At 47.1% G+C, this 24,905-nt stretch overlaps 2 protein-coding genes and 1 long non-coding RNA gene across 3 annotated transcripts in view; 2 read left to right on the forward strand and 1 right to left on the reverse strand.

Moving 5' to 3' along the window:
- The window catches only part of LOC137412302 (uncharacterized), a 14,562-nt gene extending 12,043 nt beyond the window's left edge, over positions 1–2,519 (forward strand). Inside the window, exons 3-4 of the mRNA XM_068097566.2 lie at positions 229–339; positions 1,697–2,519. Of these exons, the coding sequence (XP_067953667.2) occupies positions 229–339; positions 1,697–2,487 (902 nt within the window). The 3' untranslated portion in view covers positions 2,488–2,519. The remainder of the gene's footprint in view (positions 1–228; positions 340–1,696) is intronic.
- Positions 1–24,905, reverse strand: part of LOC144891992 (uncharacterized) — a 707,648-nt gene that overhangs the window by 58,130 nt on the left and 624,613 nt on the right. The gene's annotated exons all lie outside the window — the stretch shown is intronic.
- Positions 17,361–24,905, forward strand: part of LOC144891975 (uncharacterized) — a 40,436-nt gene continuing 32,891 nt past the window's right edge. Inside the window, exon 1 of the mRNA XM_078777096.1 lies at positions 17,361–17,511. Coding sequence (XP_078633222.1) covers positions 17,361–17,511 — 151 coding nt within the window. The remainder of the gene's footprint in view (positions 17,512–24,905) is intronic.

Below are 24,905 nucleotides of genomic sequence, written 5' to 3' on the forward strand. Positions count from 1 at the left end.
GAAGGAAGCATCTCGTAACATTGAGGCAGTTTGGGCAAAATGTAATGCTTTGATATTGTAATGATTTGACACCATGATATTTCGGCAGGGAAATGTTTTATTTTCTCTCTCCAAGAAAGACCTCAAATCAATGATTTTAATGCAGTATTTATTTCTTTATTTTGAGTGTGGAACCAGGTATGTATGTGACACAAGATGCCTGCATTGAATAAAAGTTGCTTTTTCCAGATTTATTTGTGAAAGTTGAAGTGAAAACTGAGCACGACATTGATGTCCACTTGGATCTTCCAGAACCAGATGATGTTGACACTTCTTTCTTCAAGAATCATCCCCATGAAGGTTTCTGTCAATGTCGATACATTTTGATTTGGACAGTTTGATGATGAATTCTGGTGTGAAGAAAGAAACAATATGTTATGATTCAATTCCTTCGATAAATAACCACGATGGCAGATCAATTTCTCAAAAAAGAATTATACCTTTTTCTTTGTCATTATAATAAATATAGTAATCATAATTTTTTTAAAGACTAAAATAAAAACAAATTCAATCATATTATTAAAATTACATTTAATAATCAAAGATAATTAAAGTATATTAATTATTTTAAAATGATAATTTATCATTCTCCCAATATTGCCAAGCATCTGATTGACAACGCTGCCGATTGGACGTACGCATGGACGCAGGTACACAGCGACCGAGCTCCTTTTTATATACCTTGTGATCCTGCTATTCACAGGGGATACATTCCTGGAAAATCCGTGAATTACAAAACCGTGAATAGTGGGGCATTGTTTCAATGGAAAAAGGGGGGATAGGTTCCCGAGTCGTGAAAATCCGCGAATAGAGAGGAACAAACCGCGAATGGTGAGGAAAAATCCGCAAATGGTGAGGCAAATCCCGAGAATGCCAATGATAATCCGCGAAGGTCGATGAAAATCCCGGAAATGGCGAGACAAATCTCCGAATGTCGGCGATAATCCCGCAAATGGCGAGGCAAATCCCATGAATGTCGATGAAAATCTGTGAATGCATGTCGTGCCAGTTTCATTGGGGGAAAAGGGAGACAGTTAATTGCACTAATAGACACTTGGAGTGTTTTCATTCTGTACAGTAACTCTCGGGGATGACGTGTTATGCAGCTGGTGGAACATCCCGCAAAGCTCTCGATTATAGTGTGGCTAAAATTCGCAGCCACGAAAGCCATGAAAACGCAAAGCGCCCAGCAGTGGATGTAGAAGCAGGTCATGCTCTTAGCTCGTAAATGTTTTTTTGCATATGTCCAGCTGCTTTATGCATGGTTGATGAAAGATAGGTTTTATAAATTTGTCAAGCTAGCGGCTCATTAAATTTTATTTTTGCGCCCCTGAAAAACCGGGAATTCGCTGGACACTTTACTGTGAATCGAGAAATAGGTCGCATTTTATCACCCGCGAATATGTGGAACCCGCGAATAGCGGGGTCCGACTGTATGAGATAAACACATATGACTTATCATTGATAATTGCATGAATTTACGCTACAGTATGAATATCACGGGGAAAATCCAAACCTTTGCACAGGACGAGATATTTACATCAACAATACATTTTTTTCTACAGTGGAACAAATACATATGTACATATTTGGGTACGCCTGTCAGGTCAAGTTAATCTGATTTCTTTTTACAGGTCATGTGATATTGTATTTACAGGTGAATCCATGGGATCTACATGGGAGACTGCACCAACGTGTATGACCTGCACAGACACGTGCTCGCAGGACACGCCAAGTGAAACCAGCCGGAGGACGTTTTACAAACCAGACAAACAGAATGAAGAAATATTTGCCCAGAATAATTTTCACAAGAATCACAAAGGAAAGAAAGGTGAACATCAATACAAATGCACAAGTTGTGGAAAATCCTTCATTCATTCATACCTCCTGGAAAGGCACATGACCATTCACAATGGTGAACGCCCATTCACATGTACAAATTGTGGAAAATCTTTTAATTGGTCATGCAACCTCAAAGCACATATGATAATTCACAATGGTGAACGCCCATACAAATGCACAAGTTGTGGAAAATCTTTTAATTGGTCATGCAACCTCAAAGCACACATGAGAATTCACAATGGTGAACGCCCATACAAATGCACAAGTTGTGTAAAATCTTTCAATCAGTCATCCATCCTTAAAACACACATGAGAATTCACAATGGTGAACGCCCATACGAATGCACATGTTGTGGAAAATCTTTTAATCAGTCATCCAACCTTAAAACACACATGAGAATTTACAATGGAGAACACCCATTCAAATGCACAATTTGTGGGAAATGTTTTAATTGGTCATCTCACCTTAAAAGGCACATGAATATTCACAATAGGGATCCGGACGTAGTGCTCAAACAGAAAAAGAAAAAGCCAGTTTTGTTGATTGAGCATTCAGTTCCCAATGGCTTTGGACTAAATGCTGCAGAAACCAGAAAAATTAATTAAAGAAACCAGGAAAATGATCAAATACCAGGATCTGAAAAATGAGGTCAATGTACTAGGATTGGGAGAGAAGGGCCTTGGTAAGAGAGGTGACCAAGAACCCGATGGTCACTCTGGCTGAGCTCCAGAGATCCTGTGTGGAGATGGGAGAAACTTCCAGAAGGACAACCATCACTGCAACACTCCACTGATCTGGGCTTTATGGCAGAGTGGCCAGACGGAAGCCTCTCCTCAGGGAAAGACACATGAAAGCCCGCATGGAATTTGCAAAAAAGCACCGAAAGGACACTCAGACTGTGAGGAACAAGATTCTGTGGTCTGATGAAACCAAGATTGAACTGTTTGGCTTCCGTCTGGCCACTCTGCCATAAAGCCCAGATCGGTGGAGAGTTGCAGTGATGGTTGTCCTTCTGGATGTTTCTCCCATCTCCACACAGGATCTCTGGAGCTCAGCCAGAGTGACCATCGGGTTCTTGGTCACCTCGATGACCAAGGCCCTTCTCTCCCGATTCCTCAGTTTGGCCGGGCGGCCAGCTTTATGAAGAGTCCTCGTTGTTCCAAACTTCTTCCATTTAAGAATTATGGAGGCCACTGTGGTCTTGGGAACCTTCAATGCAGCAGAGATGTTTTTTGTAGGCTTCCCCAGATATGTGCCTCGACACAATCCTGTCTCTGAGTCCTGCAGGTCGTTCCTTCGACCTCATGGCTTGGTTTTTGCTCTGATATGCATTGTCAGCTGTGAGACCTTATATAGACATGTGTGTGCCTTTCCAAATCATGTCCAATCAATTGAATTTCCCACAGGTGGACTCCAATCAAGGTGCAGAAACATCTCAAAGATGATCAAGAGAAATGGGAGGCACCTGAGCAAAATTTAAAGTGTCATAGCAAAGGGTCTGAATACTTTTGTCCATGTGATATTTCAGTTTTTTATTTTTAATAAATTTGCAAAACTTTCTAAAATCCTGTTTTCTCTTTGTCATAATCGGGGTAATGAGTGTAGATTGATGAGGGAAAAAATGAATTTAAACGATTTCAGTATAAGGCTGCAACATAAGAAAATGTCAAAAAGGTAAAGGGGTCTGAATACTTTCGGAATGCACTGTGTATACACACGCACACACGCATATACACCACTCACAATAAGTTAGGGATATTGGCAGGTTCTTCGGTGTGGTTGATTTTGTGTATTAATTATGTTGAAAAAAGTTGTTGGTCCTAATTCTATGGTTATTAATGAGTGTGAAAAAAAACAGCATTCTTGATTTCAATACCCTAACCCTAACCCCTATAAAATAAAATAAAACTCACTCCCACAATATCCCGAACTTATTGTGAGTAGTGTACATGCACACACTCTACATATACACATACACATATACATACATATACACATATACATATACGTGCATATATACATATACATACATATATACACACGAATATATCTGCTCACACTCATACATATATACAAACATATCAGACACACACACACACACACACACACACACACACACACACACACACACACACACACACACACACACACACACACACACACACACACACACACACACACACACACGAAGATGGATACATTGAGACCTGGGAAAGCTCTGTTCCACCTTCCGAAACCCGTATTTGGAGATAACAACCAAGGACATACATACATACTGTGGAAAATAATTTTGTGCACATTAAAAATACTAGGGCATGCCCGTACTATATCTATATCTAAAATTATATCCCCCCCTCTATTTACATGAAATGGTTTGGTCCATGAAATGTTTTGGTCCATTCGCAACGCCAAAGCGAACGGCGAACGCTTTACATGAAATGGTTTGGTCCATGAAATGTTTTGGTCCATTCGCAACGCCAAAGCGAACGGCGAACGCTTTACATGAAATGGTTTGGTCCATGAAATGTTTTGGTCCATTCGCAACGTCAAAGCGAACGGCGAACGGCTTGCGAGTACAGTGACAATCCCCCCGGGGTTTTAATTAGTTTTAAAACATCGTTTAACGCCAACATAGCGCCAACATAGTTTGCCGACGGGAAATAAATGAATACGCTCTCAAATGTGCCATCCGAGGCAGAGTGTGTTCGCCACGTTCGGCACACGCGATAGCTCGCTGCTCTCTGATTGGTTGAATCGTTTTTTGGACATAGCTCGGTAAGTAATTGTCCGATTAATATGAAACCTTGAAAAGGCACATCCTCGGGTCCCCAGCAATATACCTGGCAAGTTTAAAGTATACCGGACCCGTGGTTGTCGAGAAACAGCGGTCACAGACAAACAAACGTACAAACAAACAAACACACAGAGATTACTGGAATTATAGATAGATATTTGGGAAACACATATATATGTATCTTACAATATATTTAAAAAGTGAATGTGCTTTTCCGTGCTGCGCAACCTGTTGGGCGTCCCGAGAGTTGTTCCTGTGTCATCACTTCCGGGAATAAACAGATGCGTTGCACTCTTGCTTTGTGTCTCCGAATCCCTCGATTTGCGAAGCCATCAGTCTCGTAAGGACTTTAGTCCTTTTGGTGCTTGTGTTTATATTTTGTGATTCTGTATTTATTGAATGTCTGGGTCTCCATCGTCTGGTCACGTGTTTGTAGCACTCTGCTCTCTCTCACTCCAACTCTCGACCAATCCCGATCTCGTTCCCTTCTTTCCCGCTCTTTTTCCCTCACACTTTTCCTTTCCATCTCTTCTTCACCCACCCAATCAAAGTTAATGGACGTAAAATTCTTTCTCTCTCCACATTTCTGGCTTGTTTTGTGGGATTTCTACCTTCTCTATGAGGGGTGTTTTCAGTTTCCAATTTTCTTGGAGAACGCTCGCCAAGTCGCTTAAGCACTCCAGCAAGCACTCCATTCGAAACTGTTGATAATGAACGGATGGCTTGGCAAGCGATAGCTAACTGTTTGATACTGAACACACAACCCTGGAATGAGGGATAACCGGGAGAAAGGTCACTGGTCATCTGACAAACGGGCAACCTACAATAAACAACACCTTCATACAATAAATGCTACATGTAATACATTGAAGGAGCTGTGCTCCAATTCGAATCGAAAGAATGGACGCGACAAAAAGCTGGAATTCGTCCGAGTTTCTTTATTGCATCAAATCAACCCGGGTACTCTGAAAAGCCCGTTTATCGGGCAGCATAAAATACAAGCACTCAAATATCTCATGCCGGAGCGTTTGCCCTTAAAAGGCACGACTGTGCGTGTCCGGGAGACCTGGGCGAGTCTGGACATGCCCGGGAACGGCGAGACTGGGTGTCGCCGGACGGGCCGGGCGTGCCTGGACATGCCCGGGAACGGCGAGACTGGGTGTCGCCGGACGGGCCGGGCGAGCCCGGGAAAGGCGAGTCCGGCATGCCCGGGAAAGGCGGGACTGAGCGTCTCCGGGCGGTCTGGGCGAGCCCGGCACAGCGATCGCTCCGTGGTTGCGTCCTCGGCAGGTGTAAGGCGATTGTGTATGTTCAGCGGCAACCGCTACACACGCCCCCCCAGAATCGACTTGCACCGGCAGGGTCAATTTAAGGGGGGTCATGATGACCCGGCCGAAGCGACCCCTGGAGGGTCGTGGGGGGCAGGGGGGTCCAGTGTGGGGGTGGGTGGTCGAGCGGGAGGCACCGTGGACGGGGGGCGGCCTCGCCGCGGAGGAAGGGCCAACCGAGGTGGTTGGTCGATGTCCACGTGCGCCGGCTTGAGGCGGTCCACCGAAATCCGGTCCGACCTGCCGCCGACGTCGATGACAAAGGACTTGTCGTCCCGTCGCAGGACCAGGAAGGGTCCATCGTACGGCGGCCTGAGTGGCCCCCGGTGTGCGTCATGACGCACAAAAACGTACTCAGCTGTGCGAAGCGCTGGGGGGACGTAGGACTGGGGGTCACCGTGGTGGGACGTTGGCACGGGGGCAAACCGTCGGGCGGTCTCCTGGAGGTCCGAGCGCTGGCAGGCTGCGGACCAGGGACTGGTAGCGTCGGGCACGAATTCGCCCGGGACGCGTAGCGGCTGGCCGTAGACCAGCTCGGCGGTGGACGCCCGGAGGTCCTCCTTGGGGGGCCCTGCGGAGGCCCAAAAGGACCCACGGTAGCCGGTCGGTCCAGCCGCCGTCCTGAAGGCCGGCCATGAGCGCGGCCTTCATGGAACGGTGGAACCGCTCGCACAACCCGTTGGCTTGGGGGTGGTAGGCCGTGGTACGGTGGAGCCTGACCCCCAGGTTGCGGGCGACCGCGCCCCACAGCTCGGAGGTGAACTGCGGCCCGCGGTCCGAAGAGATGTCCGCCGGTGCGCCGAAACGGGCGACCCAGGTGGCGATCAAAGCCTGCGCCACGTCGGCGGTGGTGGTGGAGACGAGGGGAACGGCCTCCGGTCAACTGGTGGTCCTGTCCACCATGGTGAGCAGGTGTGTGAAACCCCGTGATGGGGGGAGGGGGCCCACCAGGTCCACGTTGACGTGGTCGAAACGCCGTTCGGACACGGTGAAAGGTGCCAGCGGGGCCTGGGTGTGTCGGTGGACCTTGGCCTGTTGGCAGGCCGTGCAGGTGCTGGTCCAATCGCGGACATCCCGTCGAAGGCCGTGCCAGACTAATCGCGCCGACACCAGCTTCTAGGAAGCTTTCCGGCCCGGGTGGGAAAGGCCGTGGAGGGAGGCGAAGATGCGGCGTTGCCAGGTAACGGGCACGATGGGGCGAGGCTGGCCTTGGGAGACGTCGCAGAGCAGGACAGTGTCCGCGAAGGGGACATCGGCCAGGCGGAGGCCCGTGTCTGCCGCCCGGAGGGCTTGCACCGTGGTGTCGGTGGTCTGGTCAGCCGCCATAAGCGCGAAGTCCACGCCGAGGTGGACCGCGTTCGCGCTGGCCCGAGAAAGACAGTCGGCCATGGCGTTGTCTTTGCCGGCGACGTGCCGGATGTCCGTGGTAAACTCCGACACGGCGGAGAGGTGGCGCTGCTGGCGGGCCGACCACGGCTCCGTGACTTTGGCCATTGCGTAAACCAACGGCTTGTGGTCGACGAAAGCCGTGAAGGGTCGGCCCTCCAGGAGGTGGCGGAAATCGGGCAGCATTATTAGTGGGGCGGCTTAGCCCAAATATTCAAAAGAATTGTGCATTTTGTGAAACAAGCACCAAATTTGGCACAAATGTACATTAATATGTTGCGAACATTTTCAGATATTGGGCCACTTGAAATTCCGTAATTTTTTTTTTCAAATTTTTTCAAATTTCGTAATTTCAAATTTTTCGGGTGACACCGTCACAATTTCGGTCTTCGAGGCCGGCCGATAGGCAAAGTGTGACCGGAAGGGACGAGGTTCTCCTGACCACGTGGCCCTCGATCTGGGAAGCGAGAGGCGTTCCATTAGTGGATGCGCCCCTCACGCCCGACTTTTGGGCGGCCCGGCAGGCCGTTTGTTTTGACGTTCCGTGACAGGCCCCGCACCCCCACCTCCGGGCCGACCGGAAGCTTGTGCTGAGTACATCATACCTGAACAACTCAGTGAGGCAGAACACAGCAGTGCACACCAGGGTGACCCCTTCAGTGCATAAACCAATTAACTTGTCCACTGCAGGGCATATAGAAATGAAGTTATTTTCTGCATATAATAATAATATAAGTTCAGTTCTATATAACAATTTCTGTTATCACCACTACCACTACAACTACCACTACTACAAGCTTTGTCTGGAATTTTGTGGACTAACAGACAAACAGACATACAGACAAGCTGGGATCAAAACATTACCTCCTTCCACCATTGAGTGTAGAGGTAAACATCATGGAAATTATATCATGCCCTAGATTTAATTCATGCTTACCCGTGTATTTGCTTCACTGGTTCACAAGGTCTTTTGCATACATGTAATTCAGACTCTCGTCTTCATTGCTGACCACACAATGTTCGCAACATATTAATGTACATTTGTGCCAAATTTGGTGCTTGTATCACAAAATGCACAATTCTTTTGAATATTTGGGCTAAGCCGCCCCACTATATCGGCCGGCCTCGAAGACCGAAATTGTGACGGTGTCACCCGAAAAATTTGAAATTACGAAATTTGAAAAAATTTGAAAAAAAAAATTACGGAATTTCAAGTGGCCCAATATCTGAAAATGTTCGCAACATATTAATGTACATTTGTGCCAAATTTGGTGCTTGTATCACAAAATGCACAACAGGTTTGCTATGCTGCTACACTATATATACAAGCACTCGAATATCTCATGCCGGAGTGTTTGCCCTTAAAAGGCGCGACTGGGCGTGTCCGGGAGACCTGGGCGAGTCTGGACATGCCCGGGAACGGCGAGACTGGGTGTCGCCGGACGGGCGGGCGTGCCTGGACATGCCCGGGAACGGCGAGACTGGGTGTCGCCGGGCGAGCCCGGGAAAGGCGAGACTGGGTGTCGCCGGGCGAGCCCGGGAAAGGCGAGACTGAGCGTCTCCGGGCGGTCTGGGCGAGCCCGGCACAGCGATCGCTCCATGGTTGCGTCCTCGGCAGGTGTAAGGCGATTGTGTATGTTCAGCGGTAACCGCTACATTGCTACAACATACATATAATATTACATATAATACAATAACGTATAATACAATAATAACTACGACGTGTAATAAATACATATAATAAATTCATATAATATGACTTAATGCAATAAACTACTGCATATAATACTACACATAATAAATACATATAATATTACATAAAATAATACAATAAACAACAACAACAACGTTTCAGTGACGTGAAACTCTGAAAATACCAATAGAGGTGTAGCTTCTAGCTTGGCATGTCGAGCCTTCTTTTTCCTGGGGGTTTTTTAGCGTTGGATATTTTTGTGTGAATACATTTTAACAAGATGAGACGCGAGAAGGAATGCTCTGGTAAATACACGTTGGTGGTGGCGAAATAACCGACTAAATAGAGAAGAAGAAGAGTTGTGTGCTTCCGGTTACCAGAAATGAGATGTGCAGCGAAAGAAACTTTTTACGAAGCGAGTTGTGAGTAGAGGAAGAGTTGTGGAGATTTTGGGTTTTAAACATATTCGTGATGAGCACTAAATGTAGTTGTAGATTATAACACGTTTCTTAACTACAGAGCTATCGATAAGGGGTAACACCACGTGACCTGATCCGCGATGTCTATGTTTTCGGACCGCCACGTGACCAGTGGGGTCTTCGGTCATTTAGAGACCCCGTGTAACCGCAATGAAGGGTTAGTTGTACTTCACTGCCGGGCCATAACCATGGTAAAGGTAACCCTAGACGTCGACTGACTGACATTGTTTAATCCAAACAATGGAAGACTTGGTTAAATGATGCATCAGTTCAACATTAAAGTGAATAGTCGGAGAAATAAACATTGGGGCAATACACCTGGCGCTCACCTGGTAGAATAAACTCTACACCACACTGACTCCAGGTGTTTTAAACCTATTTCAATGGTTGCTAGAAGATGGCAGCATGCAGGAAGAGGGCTTGGGGGGGGGGGGGGAAGGGGGGGTGGAGGCATGGGAAGGGGGTGGGAGAGGTAAAAACACACATGGAGTGAAGAGGCTGCTGCCTGCCGATCTTAGGGTTGAGATGTGGAGCGGCAGAAAGTGGAGTCATCAGCAAAGAGATAGAGAGGATTTTCCAGAGAGTCGGAAAGATCATTGATGAAATCCAAAAAAGCACAGGGCCCAGAACACTGCCTTGAGGAACTCCAGCCTGAACAGGAAGGGAGATGAGAGAATTCCATTCAGGACCACACGTTGACTGCGACCAGAGAGGAAGTCCGCAAGCAATGCATGGAGATTTCCATGGATACCAAAGGAGGAGAATTTGGTGAGCAGAGCGAGGTGCCAGACCGTATCGAAGGCACGATATGTGTCAAGAGAGACAGCTCTGATTTCCTATTTGGCGTGGAGGGCCTACGTCCATTGTTGAGACAGCAATTTTGTTGATATAATTGTCGATTTGACCAAAAACAACGTAATTTTTCCATGTATTCAGTTCATTTCTAATTGTGAAAAGATGCAGTTGAATAAACAGATACATGCAGTTTTGAATCTTTCTGATAGGCAGGACATGTATTTGACAATGTCTGACGTTATATTTAAGTCCTCAACAGAACCCCAGAATGTTAAAGATGTACAGAGAGATAAAATAGAGCTTCACTCGATACTTATGAAATGTAAGACATATTTGTAGTTGTTTGTGTGTTGTAATAACACGAACTATGCACCAAGAAGCCAAAGACCATGGGATTCCAAAGCGGAAATGAATTTCTTCAGGAGCATATACTGATTCTAAATTGCTTCTTAGAGAGACAGCTGATCTAATTTGAGTTTGAGATTTGAGAATGTTCTATGCTTGTGGCTAACATGAAGGGTCCAAAGCAGAAGCTGCCAAGGATAAAGAAAGACCAAAGAACCATTGTAATTGTATTTGTAGTCATTTCTGAATGGTTGGGAAGATTAAATAAAAACATGTAGAGAATAGAGATACATTTGAAGTACACCGCTCCCATGCCAAATAAATAAATAAAATATCCTCCAGCGCGTGACACAGCCGGGCGAGGCACCTTTGGTGCCCAGTGATCTCACGATGCATCATATCGCGATGGAATTGGGAGGGAGCAGTTTAGTTTCGTCACCTTTTTTCATTTGGAGGCCTCAATGTTGCCTGCGGGCCATGGATTCAGGGCGCTGACTCTCGGCGATCCTGCCAGCCCATAATGACAATGTAGGAAATATATTGTTGCGGTTTTAGAACCCACACTTTTGTAAATAAATAATCACTTGTAAATATGACATTAAAGGTTAAAGGTTGCACCCCTAGTTAGTCCACAAGCAACACGTAGGCCACCATAGGAACTCAGTTATTTCATTATTATGTGTTTCAGTTAAGGCTGTGTTTCCAATATTTGAATCTGCGTTGCATCAATCAAATAAGGAGTAGGCCCTTTCCTCCATTTTGCGACCTCCCTCTCCAAGTGCCGCCATTACGCGCCCCTACAGTCGGTGCCTTAGCGTTCGCTCAGGCGCCGCCATTAACCATGCGGTCAGGCTCGAGGAAGAAGGGGGCGGGACGCCAAGAACAAAGTGTGGCCTTTCAACCAGCCGTCAAAGGCGTGGCCGGTAAGCCCTCGCCAACCAACCAGGGCTGAGGTGAGATCGCTGGCGGGCGTGGTTTTGGAGCGCGCGGAGTAATCTTGGCTCGCGTAATATAAGCGCGAACGAAAGCCCTTTCACGGACTGCGCGGAGACGTCTGATTGTAACCGGTCTCTTGGGAAAGGCACCTTGTTGAAGGACTGCTTTCTATGGTAATGCGCAGAAGAACCTCTTGTAACGGGACTGATCCAAGAGCGCACATTGCGTAAGGACTCACTCATTGGTGTTATAAGAGAACCTTGGAGAGGGTGCGTTTGGCACAGCCATACAATTATTACGTACGCTAAAGGACACGAGCCTCCCCCCCCCGCCATATGTGAGGTCCGCTCGCGCCCAACGATACGCAGAGCTGCCTGCCGGGTTTCGCCCGCGGGACCGGAGCCTGGATCCCATCGCCTGGACCATATACCTGGACCTTCCACCCTACCAGCTACAATCCCCGTGTGAGTGTGTCTGTTTGTCTGGGGTCGTAGAATAAGACTGCCCTGTGTCCTGCTTCTTCTTCTTCCTTTCCTGGACATTCTTTCCTTTCCTCTTCTTTTTTGGTTTGTAAATAAATTACCTTGTTCTTTCTTGGTTTTCCCTAATCCGATCGCATCCGTCCTTTCTGTCAATTGAGTACCTGTGGCACAATTAGGAACCGCTCAGAATCGCGTTTAGTCTTTGTTAATAGCTCGGCTCGCGGATTGCTAACCGCTCGGCATTATCCATCATATCTGTGGTTCGAGCGGGAGTTATTCCCTCGTTTCCGGCGGGCGTTAGTACTTAGGTAGCAGCGAACCCCTAGGCCTAGCAAACCCTACCTAACGCCGCGCCGGGAAGGACGTTTTAACTTCCAGGACTCGGGACGGCCAGCTAAAAAGACAAGGAGATTAACCCCCCCCCCCCCCCCCCCTTGATAAGGGGAGAGCCGACCCCCGAGATCCGCAACAATATAATACTGCTACGGTTTTGAGATTGGCACATTGAAGTCATTAAAGGTTGAAGGGCTGCCCCCATAGTTAGTCACACGAGCAGCATAGGCCCAATTGCAGTATAGTTTTGTCTTAGTATGTGTAAGAATAGGTCATTTCCCCCTCTTAGTGCCTGCATTGTGTAAAGACAACAAAATAGGCTTTACTTGCCACCGATTTCCCAGCCACCTTAGCCTCGATCCAGTTTGTTAAGCATTGGCTGCCCGCTCAGTTTGTTAAGCATTGGCTGCCCGCTCAGTTTGTTAAGCATTGGCTGCCTGCTCAGTTTGTTAAGCATTGGCTGTCCACTAGTCGAGTAACACGAGGTAGGCCGAAAAAGGGTGGGGCCGGCATTGAGGTCGGGGCGGAGTCGAGGCAGAGCGTCAGAGGCGATGACTGTAAGAGCCACCAGCCAATCAGGGCTCTAGCGGCATGGCGTGAGAGGGTGTGGTGAGGCGCGTCTGGTAAGTTTGAGAAGGTTCGCGGGGCGGGCCAATATAAGTCGCTGCGCAAAGCCCTTCGAGAGGACTTTGAGGGAGAAGGACTTGGGAGGACTTCGTTGTACAAGCAGGACTTTGAAGGATTTGAGGACTCGCTCGCTTTGAGGCTTTGAACTGTAACTCGCCATATTACGTACGCGCCAGAGGGGAAGAAGGAGAGGCGTTGGCGATACGAGTACACGGCTGCAGCCAGACGCGCCGGTGGCGAATAGCGCCTACTTCAGCCACGCGAGTAGATGCGGATAAACCTGCGAGTGATTAACCGTCAGCCGCACCAGAGCCCGCCCCCTACCGTTCGCCCCGTGATAACTCGCTCCGTACAAGACGACACGCGGAGAGCTCCTGCCTTCTCCTCCTTCTATCTACACGGGACATGCCGGGGACCGGAGAGAGGGCTGCACGGGAGCCATCCCTGGACGGGGTGAACATCAAACTGCTCATCAGCAAGCCACGTGTGTGTTTGTGAGACGGGCCCGTTTGTCCTGGGTATTAAGTAAGACTGTATAAGGCTGCTCTGTGTCCCCTTTTTCTTGAATCATTGTGTATAGTGTAAATAAATCTGTTCTTCCTTTCTTCCCAATTCGATCGCCTTTGTGATTTCTCCATTGACTAAGCGTGGTACGAATAAGAACTGCTTGAATCGGGGTCTAGTAAGTGATAATGGCGCGGATCGCGTGTACGCAAAACCGCTCGGCGTATCAACACACGTGGTTCGTGCGGGGCTTATCTCCTCGCTTCAGGGCAGCGCGAGTATGTAGGTAATAGCGAATTTGGTCCTAATACCCGATTTCGCGCTGTCCGGAAGGGACGTCATAGGTCCCGGGTCGCGCTGGTCAGTCAAAGACAGGGGGACTAATCCCCCCTTGGTAAGGGGAGAAGGCCGGTGGCGCACCGGCAACAATACATTGTAAACCCTTTTTATGTCTCTGTGCTGTTCTTCTCATTCCTCTCAGTGAAATGTTGTCAATAGATTGAATTAATGTGGGTTGACAGAGGAGAAGTCTGATGGGCGAAGTTGTTTCCTGCGTAAAAGTTTCTTGAATAACTTATCCGATACGTATGGGGGCTCAGAGGAAACTTTGGAGAACTATCGACCTTCCTGCACCATATGGGAGGTGTTGGAGAAGATGAGGAACCATTTTGTAAATTAATTTAAGACCGCCGGAACCGGTATGGTGATTCTTGTTGCTCTTTCCCGTGGAAACATACTCATTGAATTTCCAAAGAAACTTAACTTTCCACCAGTTTTCAAAGTATTTAATGATACAAATGGTCTTCCTTCAAATCTTCAACGCAGGTGACGCAGTACTACTTGCCATTGTGATGAACTTGATCTGAATTGCCATGGACGTGTTCCACAGGAATGTTGTAGTGCCATCTGATTTTCTTAAAAGTGGGTTCCTGATTTATTACCTGAAAGTTAGTGATGAAGGGAAACTGTGTACATATCAGCATATCTGTGGCATGGATTACATCTGAGGACAAACGCTCCTTCCTTCAAACACATCCCCTGTGCTTGTGTGTGAGGCCTTCTCACCATTGAATAAATTGCTGAACAGGCTCAGATTTTCTATTAATATTGTCATGTTGGTGGGTAGGGCATATATATAGATTTAGGTAGATTTGCGTACGTAGGTGCTTCTTCTGTCGTGCTAGAGAATCTCGATGCAATAAGTTCTGTTAGCCCGGATGTCAGATCAAGTGTGTACCTGTGATCATACGAGGATGATCGGGTGATAGGTAGAATAGGGACGAAGCTAATTTCCCTGTGTGTCAGACCTTGTGATCATTCCTTTGTCCCATATGGCAACACATCACACACATTCACACAACATTAATTAATTCCCCCGCCGCCACAATCACTGACCGAAAGGACCGACAGCAAGCGGCCGCACAGTGGTACACCATGGCGATCAAACATTGACCAGACAGGCTGAGAGCCACGCCCAGTAGAACTCGTGATTGACAGGAGGGGGAGGGGCGAGCAACACAAAGAGCACCGATTTGAGGGTAAAGAAGGACTTGTGATTGGCCCCCGGCCAATGAGAGGCGACCAACGGGATCGGAAGATTCGAGAAGAGAGCTGACGTCACAGGACGGACAGGAGAACGTCTGGCTGACCGACATTTTGTCCTCTTCGCCTCTGCCTGTCTTCGCCTCCGCTTTTCTCTTCCCTTTGCCCTCTTCCCCTGGGCTGTGCCTTTTCGCTGGACCCTCTCTTATGTTGGACCTCATCCCGTTTGGACCCTCGCTCGTTGGACGTTGGAAGGACTTTAGCGCGCTGACGATACTCTTTCCCGGATTCACGCACGAACCTCGCGAACGATCGCGCTTTGGCTGCCCGCGTCGGCCACGAGACCGGGCCGTATTGCGAGGTTTGGCGTGCATCGGCGTCCATGGGCCTGGTGGAGTGCGAACGGGGGCGAACGAGGCCTACTTCCCACTGACCAGAGCCGCGGTTGGACGACGGCACTCGGAACCAGACCATCTTTGATGACTGCAGACTACTGATTGAGAGAAGACGCACCACAGAACACAACGAAACGGTTATTTATTATCCTTCCCATCGTGTGTATTCAAAGTCTGTGAGTGGGGACATCCCAACCTAAGTTCTAGTTTTGATCATCGTGTTTCCCTGTCCCGATAGTTGTTTCAAATAAACCCTTTTATTATTTTATTTTCTATTCAAAATCCCGTGTTCGTGTGAGTTTAATCACTTTGCAGGTTGAAGACGTTGGCGCGTGCGCGGACCGTGAGGTAAATCTTGCCGCCGTTTCTTCCTCTTCCCTCCCCCCTCCTGCGCATGTGAAGTAAATCCGCCATTGAACGTCGCCTCGGAGTTAAAGCTTGTTTTTGCCATCCACGATTCCCCGGTCTTAACTGAGGGGCAATCGCGCGACAATATGTAAACATTTGATTTGTATGTTTCAAAATTTACATCAACATATAATACAATTAACAGTTTTGTCAAACAGCCTGCAACATGTACAATGTATTTTTGTAGATGTCCCAGGATTCACCGTATGTGTGTGATTGACGTTTACGTTTCTCTAACTGATTTAAGCAGAGGATAAGGTCTCAGGTACAGAGGTATTTCACATGTTGGTACTGTGTAGGTGTTACGGATTCGTCACTTCCGTTGTTGTGGTTTTCATCCCCTTGAAACATTTCTGGTTCTATGTATTATTATTATTGTTTGAGGGAAATAGCCATTATTATTGTCACAAGGTAAAAATGTTAATGTTAAATGAAACAGGAAACAGGAAACCGGATCGGGAACCGGAAGACGAGGAAGAAGAAAAAAAAAGAGGGCGGAGCGAGAGAGGTCGGACAAGAAAGCCGAGTTGCTCTGGGTTCTGAAGCGAACGTTAGCGAGCAAGAGTCATGAGTGAACTTTGAATTTCCTGGATAGGAATTCCTGCGATAGGGGTTATCGCTGTGACTGATTAACCTGTGTGTCAGGTTTTTGCTATCGATTCAGGAGAGAATCATCACCGTGCTGGTGCGCCACGAGACCGGGCCGTCGGCCATTTTGACTCGCGAAGGACTTGTACTTTGCTCGCGGTTTCATTTCTTTTTGAACATTTTCACCGCATTCAGACGTCGATCTGGGGCGTGTGTGTGACGTGGCTTTTTGAAGGCTAATTCGTCCATACCCGAGGGTGTGATCTCTCAGTCGCCTGTAGGGCGCCTTTGGATTTCCTAGTCACCTTGAAGGCGCCTTTGTACAGCTTCGGCTGTGTGACTGTTTTTGCCATCCGCACGGGATTCTGGTTTCGATTGGACCTCGTTCTAGCGATCGCTGGAGCGAATCAACTGTGGCTTGAAGCCGGGAATAAGAGACATTGGGGATGTTCTGGTTTCACTCACTTGGAGCACAGTGAGTTATATATTATAACACTGATGGTACCATCATAGAATATTGATTGTACTTTAACTTTTGATTCATATTATTGTTCTATGGTTATTCTTGTGTGATCTTAATACAATATTTGTTTGTGAGTAACAATTGGTGTGGCTTCACCATCGATCTTTGACATACAGAATAACACATTTTTCTGCCGTGACTCCTCTCGGGGCTCGGAGGTACATCGTGACCAGGGGGTCGGGGAGGAGCACGTAACAGTAGGATCAAGGTACTCAGGGTCAAGTAAACATCAGGAAGAGTAAGAGTGGTATGTTTTTTTTGCCTCTTTAAAGGTTCACCCACCATGTACGCTCAAGTTGACTGTGGGAAGGATTCCTGTCATGTGCTGCCAGAATCGGAACAGCCGCCTGTGCTCGCTCGTGTGTAAAATGAGGGTTGAGGATCTGGAAGGATCTCCTGAGATTCTGCAGATAAAAATGGAGGATGTGAACTCCTCTGGTCTCGAAGAGGAGCAAAGCGACCAGCCGAATGGTGAGTTGTGTGATCTTCATCACTGCTGATGAGACGTGTTTGTTTCGTGCCGGGTTTTTTTTATTTTTTCTAAATATGATAGAGGCTCGTGGAAGACAAAGAGTAGAACGGAAGATAATAAAATGGAATGGGGGAAACTACAACAGCGGAGTTGTCATGAGAGTGAAATGAACGGGAGGGGAGAAGGGGACATGGGGGTGAACAAACAGCACATAAGTTGAACAATGAAACATGGGAAGACGAGGAAGGGAAAGTGGGGATGAAACACAGGTAACAAACCAATGAACAAACGTGAATAGGTGAGGGAGATAGTGGAGTCGGGTGGTGGGAAGGGGGGGGGGGGGAGGTGGAGGTCTTTTGACTATACATGAGGAGGTGGAACCATTAGAATTTGCATAAAATACCTTTCGTCGGTGTTGCATACCGCTTTGTTCGACCAGGTGAGTGCCCAGGGCTATTGCCCCTAATTTTTATGAGCCTCCCTTTGAGCTTCGATGGAGCGCTGTCTGTCGAGGAATCTGTGTCCTTTAATCTTCGTTTTGTGGCTTTGCTTCTGATGCAGATACAACAATAACAACAGGCATTTTAAAGGCCATTTTCCCTGCAAGAGAAGCCTTGCGGTCCCCATGACAATCTTCTCCATTTTGCCCTATTTTCTGCATCTCCCCTTGTTAACCCCCTTGCCCACATTTCTTCTTCGACCATCTTTAGCCAAGTCTTTCTCGGTCTTCCCCGTCCTCTACTTCCTTCTACATTCATTTCCATCACTCTTCTCAACCAGTCCCTTTCATCCTTCCTCAACACATGACCAAACCATCTCAACCATCGGTGGCAGGGGTTTTTCGACGGTCCACACGGTCTCCACGTTTTTCAAAGTTAAGTCTGTTCACAATTGTATTTTGTCGAAACTGTATTTATCGTTCGGTGTGTGAACTTATAGTGTCCCCCTTGGAAGTTCCTCGGTGTTTATCTTTCATAAATTTATCGTTTGTTTGCCGCGTCGCGAGCAAGGCCTTGCAGCCTCAGGTTTCCCCCGTCGAAGGTTGTTCCTTCCTTCGCTGTTTTGCGAGCTTTTTTGATTTCCCCTTCTCCACCAAGCTTCACCAAACATCTACTATTTGTCTAACGTTGTAACCCCCACACCCCCCCCCCCCAAAAAAAAAAAAACAAAAAAAAACTTTTATTTCCCTTTATCCTCGTGTGCTTTTACCTCTGCCCACGTGCGCTGTCTCGCCATGCCCCCATTTTCCCCTTGCCTTCCACCTTTTGCCTTGTTCAAGTGACTCATGGTCATCGCTCTAGGCTTCCTCTCCCCATTGGTATTTTTGTGAATATATGATTGTTCTTCACAGTTCTGTTTAAATATGGTTCAACTATCCCCTTCAGTGTTTTATTCAGTGGTTTATTACAACACGCTGTTTTTCTTCTTATTTAAAAGGCTCCTTTCAATTTCCTCTTCAACTCATTCCATTTCAAAAAAATATTCAATCTCTTATGATTCCAAATCACTCCATGCTCTAAATTCTCATTCATTCCATCCCTCCTCCATCGTTCTTAAACGAATCGCTAACTTGAAAATCACAACAAACCCAATTTGTTAGATATGTTCATCTTTCATTAATCATCCACTTTCTAAACTCCCCCCTTGCCCCTCCCCTTCAAATCTCCCCCCCAACCATCCCTCCCAAATTCTCTCTCCTCCCACCTCCTTCTCAAAGCTGCCTCCTCCCCACTTCCTCTCCCTCCTATGTCATACCTCCACCTCCCCCAACCTTCTACTTTCCTCTGCCTTTCGCTCTTTCCTTTCGCTCAAACAAACTCTCACTGTGCCTCATTCCATCACCATCAAACATTTCGTCCTCCTCATCCTTCCCTTTCTTGTAACTCTTCTGTAATCTCTGACACACTATCAACTGCTCTTCCTACATCCCCCTCTCACCCTTCATCTGACCCTACCCCTCCCCTCCCCTGTCCTGCACCCGATGCTCCCCCTCTCTCCTCACTAACGGTATGGACCTCAAACATCCGGGGCCTTCGCTCAAGCCTGATTAATCTCTCCATTCAGGTTGCTTCTGAAAATCCAGACTTGATCTGCTTAACAGAAACTTTCCTCCTTCAAGATGTCTCTGATTCCTTAATATCTCTTCCTGGTTACTCCCTCCTCCGGTACGATAGACCTGATCCTCGTCCTGGTGGTGGGGTGGCTATCTTTATCAAAAACTCTCTTCCTCACTCTCCCTGCACTGCCCTCTCTCCACCCCACCCACAGGAGTACCTCTGGCTAAGGCTTCCTCTCCGCTCCCACCTTTTGTTCAGATGTGTTCTGTACCGTCCTCCAAACAGTGATGACTCCATTTACATTTCTCTGTCGGACAACATGGACCAACTTCTATCAACTCATCCAAACTCTCTCTTCCTCATATGTGGCAACTTCAACTGTCATCATGCCAGCTGGCTGGGTGGGGGTTCATCTCTCACCAGCCATGGCACCTCAGCAAAGGACTTCTGCGACTCATTGGGACTGACACAATCTGTCAATTTCCCGACCCGGATCTCAGTCAATGGAGTATCTTCTCTTCTGGACTTGGTTATGACTAACTTCCCTGCAAATGTCTGCTGCTCTTCTTCTGCTCCAATCGGTTCTTCTGATCATGTGCTTGTTAAAGTGGACATCTCACTGGCCATTCTCAGAGAGCCTCCTCAGCGCCGACGAGTCTGGCATTTCACTCAGGCCGACTGGCATGGTCTGCAAGCAGCCATCAATCAACTGGACTGGTCTCCCATCTCTAATGCCTCTGACATCAATTCTTCCTGGGAATTCTTCCAAAGCAAACTGCTCTCTCTCATGCACAGATTTATCCCATCTCGTCTTCAGTTGTCTTTCCCTTCCTCCCGTCCATGGTACACTGAATCTTGTGATGAGGCAGTTGCCCTGAAACAACTTGCCTTTGCGTCTTGGAAGGCAAATCCAACTGAAGGCAATCTCAATTCCTTCCACCAAGCTCGAAACAAGTGTGTTTCTACCCTCAGGAGTGCCAGGAAGCACTATCTCTCCACACTCAAGATTGAACTCTCAAACCTGTCTCCTTCCTCCAAATCCTGGTGGCGTCTGGTCAAATCCGTTTCTGGTGTTTGTTCCCCCTTCATCCCCTCCCTTACCTCAAATGGCTACACAGTTGACACCGCACGTGACAAAGCCAAATGCCTCAACTCTGTGTTTGCCTCAAAATCTTGTGTCCCAAACCCATCTCTCTCTGTTCCCACCCTTCCCAGTTGAACCCAACTGCTCCTGGACTCTGTGGCCTTCTCTCCTGACAAGGTGGAGAAGTTTTTCTCAAACCTCGACTCTGATTCTGCAACTGGACCAGATGGCATCAGCCCTCGGGTCCGAAAATCCTGCTCTGCCGCTCTATCTCACCCTCTCTCTGTTCTTTTCACCCTCTCTTTTGCTCAAGGTCATCTGCCAGCATCTTGGAAATCAGCAAACATTACCGCTTTACACAAAAAAGGTGCAAAAACAGATCCTTGCAACTACAGACCAATCAGCCTGCTCCCAATTATCAGCAAAGTCATGGAATCCATCATTGCTTCAGATATCAAATCCTTCCTCTTCTCCAATGGCTTGATCTCTGATCATCAATTTGGATTCAGACCAGGTCATTCTACTCTGGACATGTTGCTTCTGCTGTCTCAACAATGGATGGAGGTCCTCAATGCCAAACAGGAAATCAGAGCTGTCTCACTTGACATATCACGTGCTTTCGATACGGTCTGGCACACAGCTCTGTTCACCAAACTCACCTCCTATGGTATTCAGGGAAATCTCCACTCATGGCTTGCGGATTTCCTCTCTGGTCGTAGGCAACATGTGGCCCTGAATGGATTTCTCTCATCTTCCTTGCCTGTTTTGGCTGGAGTTCCCCAAGGTAGTGTTCTGGGCCCTGTGCTATTTCTGGTCTTCATCAATGACCTCTCCGACTCTCTGGAAAATCCTCTCTATCTCTTTGCTGATGACTCCACTCTCTGCCGCTCCATTCCTCATCCCTCAGATCGGCAGTCTGCAGCCTCCTCACTCTCTGCAGACCTGGACAAAATCACAGACTGGTCAAACAAGTGGAACATGTCTTTCAATCCTGACAAATCTCACACTCTTACAATGTCTCTCCGAAAGGACCGACTGGACAACCCTCCCATCTACTTTCTCAACAATCCTCTCCAAGAAGTTCTGTCGCTCAAGCTTTTGGGTCTCACAATCTGCCATGATCTTTCTTGGGAAAACCACATTTCCAAGCTGGCCTCCAAAGCCAGTCGCCGACTGGGCATCCTCCGTCGTGCGAAGTCCTTCCTTGGCACACCTGAGCTCCTCACCACATACAAATCTTTCATCCGCAGCTCAATGGAATACTGTTCCCCCCTCTGGGCTGGTGCTCCTGCCTCACACCTTGCTCTCCTTCACGCTGTTGAGGCCAAAGCTTTCAGAATCATTGCAATCTCCTGCGATGTAGTCAACTCCGAGGGCCTTTCACTTACTCACCGCAGGCAGGTCGGTGGTCTTTCTGTCTTCTACCGACTCCTCTCCGGCCTTGCTCCCCCAGCTCTCTCTGTGCTCTGTCCCCCCAATATTCCTTCAGGTCGCACAAGATCTGCCTGCAACCCTCTTATGGTTAAACTGCCAAAGTCTAGGCTCTCTGCTCACCTTCACTCTTTCATTCCCCTTTTCTCCCGCCTCTGGAACAAACTCACCCACTCCCTTCAATCCCACTCCTCCCTCCAGGTCTTTAAAACAGCTGTTCACCACCATCTCTTATCTTCCCCCATCGAAAACCTTGATCTTTTCTACCCCCGGTAATTCACCCCGGAGTCCTTGCAGTGTTCATATGTTTTATTCCTCTCCCACCTCCCCCCAAGTCCTCCCGATGTCCCTGCTCTCAAATGTTGTGTTTGTGTCCTTCCCCCTCTTTCCCCATCTTGTCTGCCGCTCCCCTTGTTTTTTGTGTTTTGTGTGTCGGTTTGTCTTTTTGTGTGATTAATGTTAGCTCTTTCACGAGCCTCGATCTTGTATACAAAAAAAAACAAAAAAAAAAAACCCTATTCCTATGGGGAAATGTTTTATTTTCTCTCTTCAAGGAAGATCTCAAATCAGTGATTTTAATGCAATATTTATTTATTTATTTTTGGAATGTGGAACCAGCTGGACATGTGACACAAAACTGCCTGCATTTAATAAAACTTACTTTTTTCAGATTTATTTGTGAAAGTGGAAGTGAAAACTGAGCATGACATTGATGCCCACCTGTATCTTCCAGAACCAAATGACTCTGAAACTTCTTTCTTCAAGAACCATCCCCATGAAGGTTTCTGTCAATGTCGATACATTTTGATTTGGAAAGTTTGATGATGAATTCTCGTGTTCACGAAAAAAAACCCTGCGTTATGATTTCATTGCTTACAGAAATAACCACGTTGGCAGATCATCAAACATCCATTATCCCCTTTTCTTTATCCTTATAATAAATATTTTAATGATAATTATGTTTTTTATAATGAAATAAAACAAATTAAATTAAACTATTAAAGATAATTAAATTGTAATAATAATTTTTAAATGATAATTTGTCATTATCCCAACAATAATATACCTTGTTGTATGCTGGTATCTTATTGATCTTTAATTGATCACAGTTTTTATTGATTGACGAGTAAAAATCCCGTCAAAAATGATGGGTTGGAACAATTTATTTGACGGCGCAGTCTCGTGAGTGTGCCAATGTCTGAAGTTTCGGCGTTGTAGCAGGTGTGCTTATGTCTTCTTTATTTTTTAGACATCCTCCATACATAAATGAACACTAGTTTTAATCTGCGCATGTTGCACATTACGTGCGGCAAATTTCACCTACCTGCACCTTGTATTTATTGCTATTTAAAAAGACGCTTCTGTTAGTCCATGAGCTCGAGGGGCCCACCTAGCACCCCCCCAACCCCCCCCCCTCCCCAAAACAAAGAAACGAAACTATATTTTTTTGTCAAACTTTGAAATGTACTGTTTGAGAAATTATATGTTCACATGCGATAAATTGGGACTCAGTATGGATTTTGAGAGACTGAAAGTTGCTATTTCCTCTGTTGGCGTTAAATTCCTCAGTTGGCGCTATTTCAGATTACATGTCACTGGGCATGGCTCCAAAGTCTTCATCAAATACCAGACAAGTGATAGATAAAGTTTTACCACTTTATATGTAACAGCTTGTGAAAACAAGTCAACTGACACGGAATAAACATTTTCTTGATTATGGATTACATATTTTCTCGTGTATGTGTTACTCAAGCACTTACAATGTATCTCAATCAATCATAAATGGGTCATTTTAACTTTTGCCGAAAGAAGGTCATTACCATTGGAGCAAATTTACACCCTTCATTCACACATTTTCTGGACAGAGGTAACGCCAGTACTCCTTTATATATCAAAATTGAGCCACCTTCATAGGTGCTCACAAGACGATCATATTATGAACGGCTTTAATGGAGGTGACGACCAAACACGGATTCTACTTATGAAACGCGGGAGGAGGAAGGGAAGTGGAAAGCTGCGGCAAAAGTGCTTACCTGGAGCGCGCTGACCGCGGCTTCAATCCTGCGGGGAATTAATGTACTCGACAAACACAAGATTTAGAATGTACAAAAATAAAAATTTATTCCACCGGACCCGACAACAAGAAACGCGACGGTAACCAAATAAAAGTAACTAATTTGGGATCCCACACACCAGATTCCACAACAGGACACAGGGATGAATGAAAGAAAAAGAATCGTCATGTAAAATGTTCTGTGGGTGCGGCCTTATCTGTCTCGTTGTCCGTCGTCCCCACTTGGCTCCAAGCTCTAAAGCATACCACGAGGTCCCTCGCTCCAAACTCCAAAGCACCAAAAGCACCGCTCCAAGCACCACGCAGATGGCGAGCCAAGACCACCAGGAGCTCTCAACACCAAGAGGAAAAAGTGCAGAGAGCACAAGACAGCCAGGGAGGGACGTGCGCAAGAGAGTTCGAGCTGCCCGGGGGACGCTGCGCAAGCAAGAAGAGAACGTGCTGCGCAAGACGAAGCGCAGGATGTCCAAGAGATCAAATGTCATTTGGCGCATCCTGATATAACCTTGCGGCGGTGACGTCAGCCTTGGCGCGCCACCCAATCAGTGCCCTCCACCGAATCACACGTTCCCTGTGGTGTGGTAATAGCTCGTGCTACTCGATGTGGCTAGGCCTGCCGGAGGTGTAGCTGGTGGCGGCCATCATCGGCGGTGTCCTGGCCTGGTTTCCTTGCCTGTTCCTTCCGAAGTCACTGTCAGGGAAGGGAATTATTTAATGTTGTACTAAGGGCCTGTCTTAGTGTTTATG

This window comes from Myxine glutinosa, chromosome 5, assembly GCF_964187855.1.
Source record: "Myxine glutinosa chromosome 5, kmMyxGlut1.1, whole genome shotgun sequence".
Taxonomy (NCBI): Eukaryota; Metazoa; Chordata; class Myxini; order Myxiniformes; family Myxinidae; genus Myxine; species Myxine glutinosa.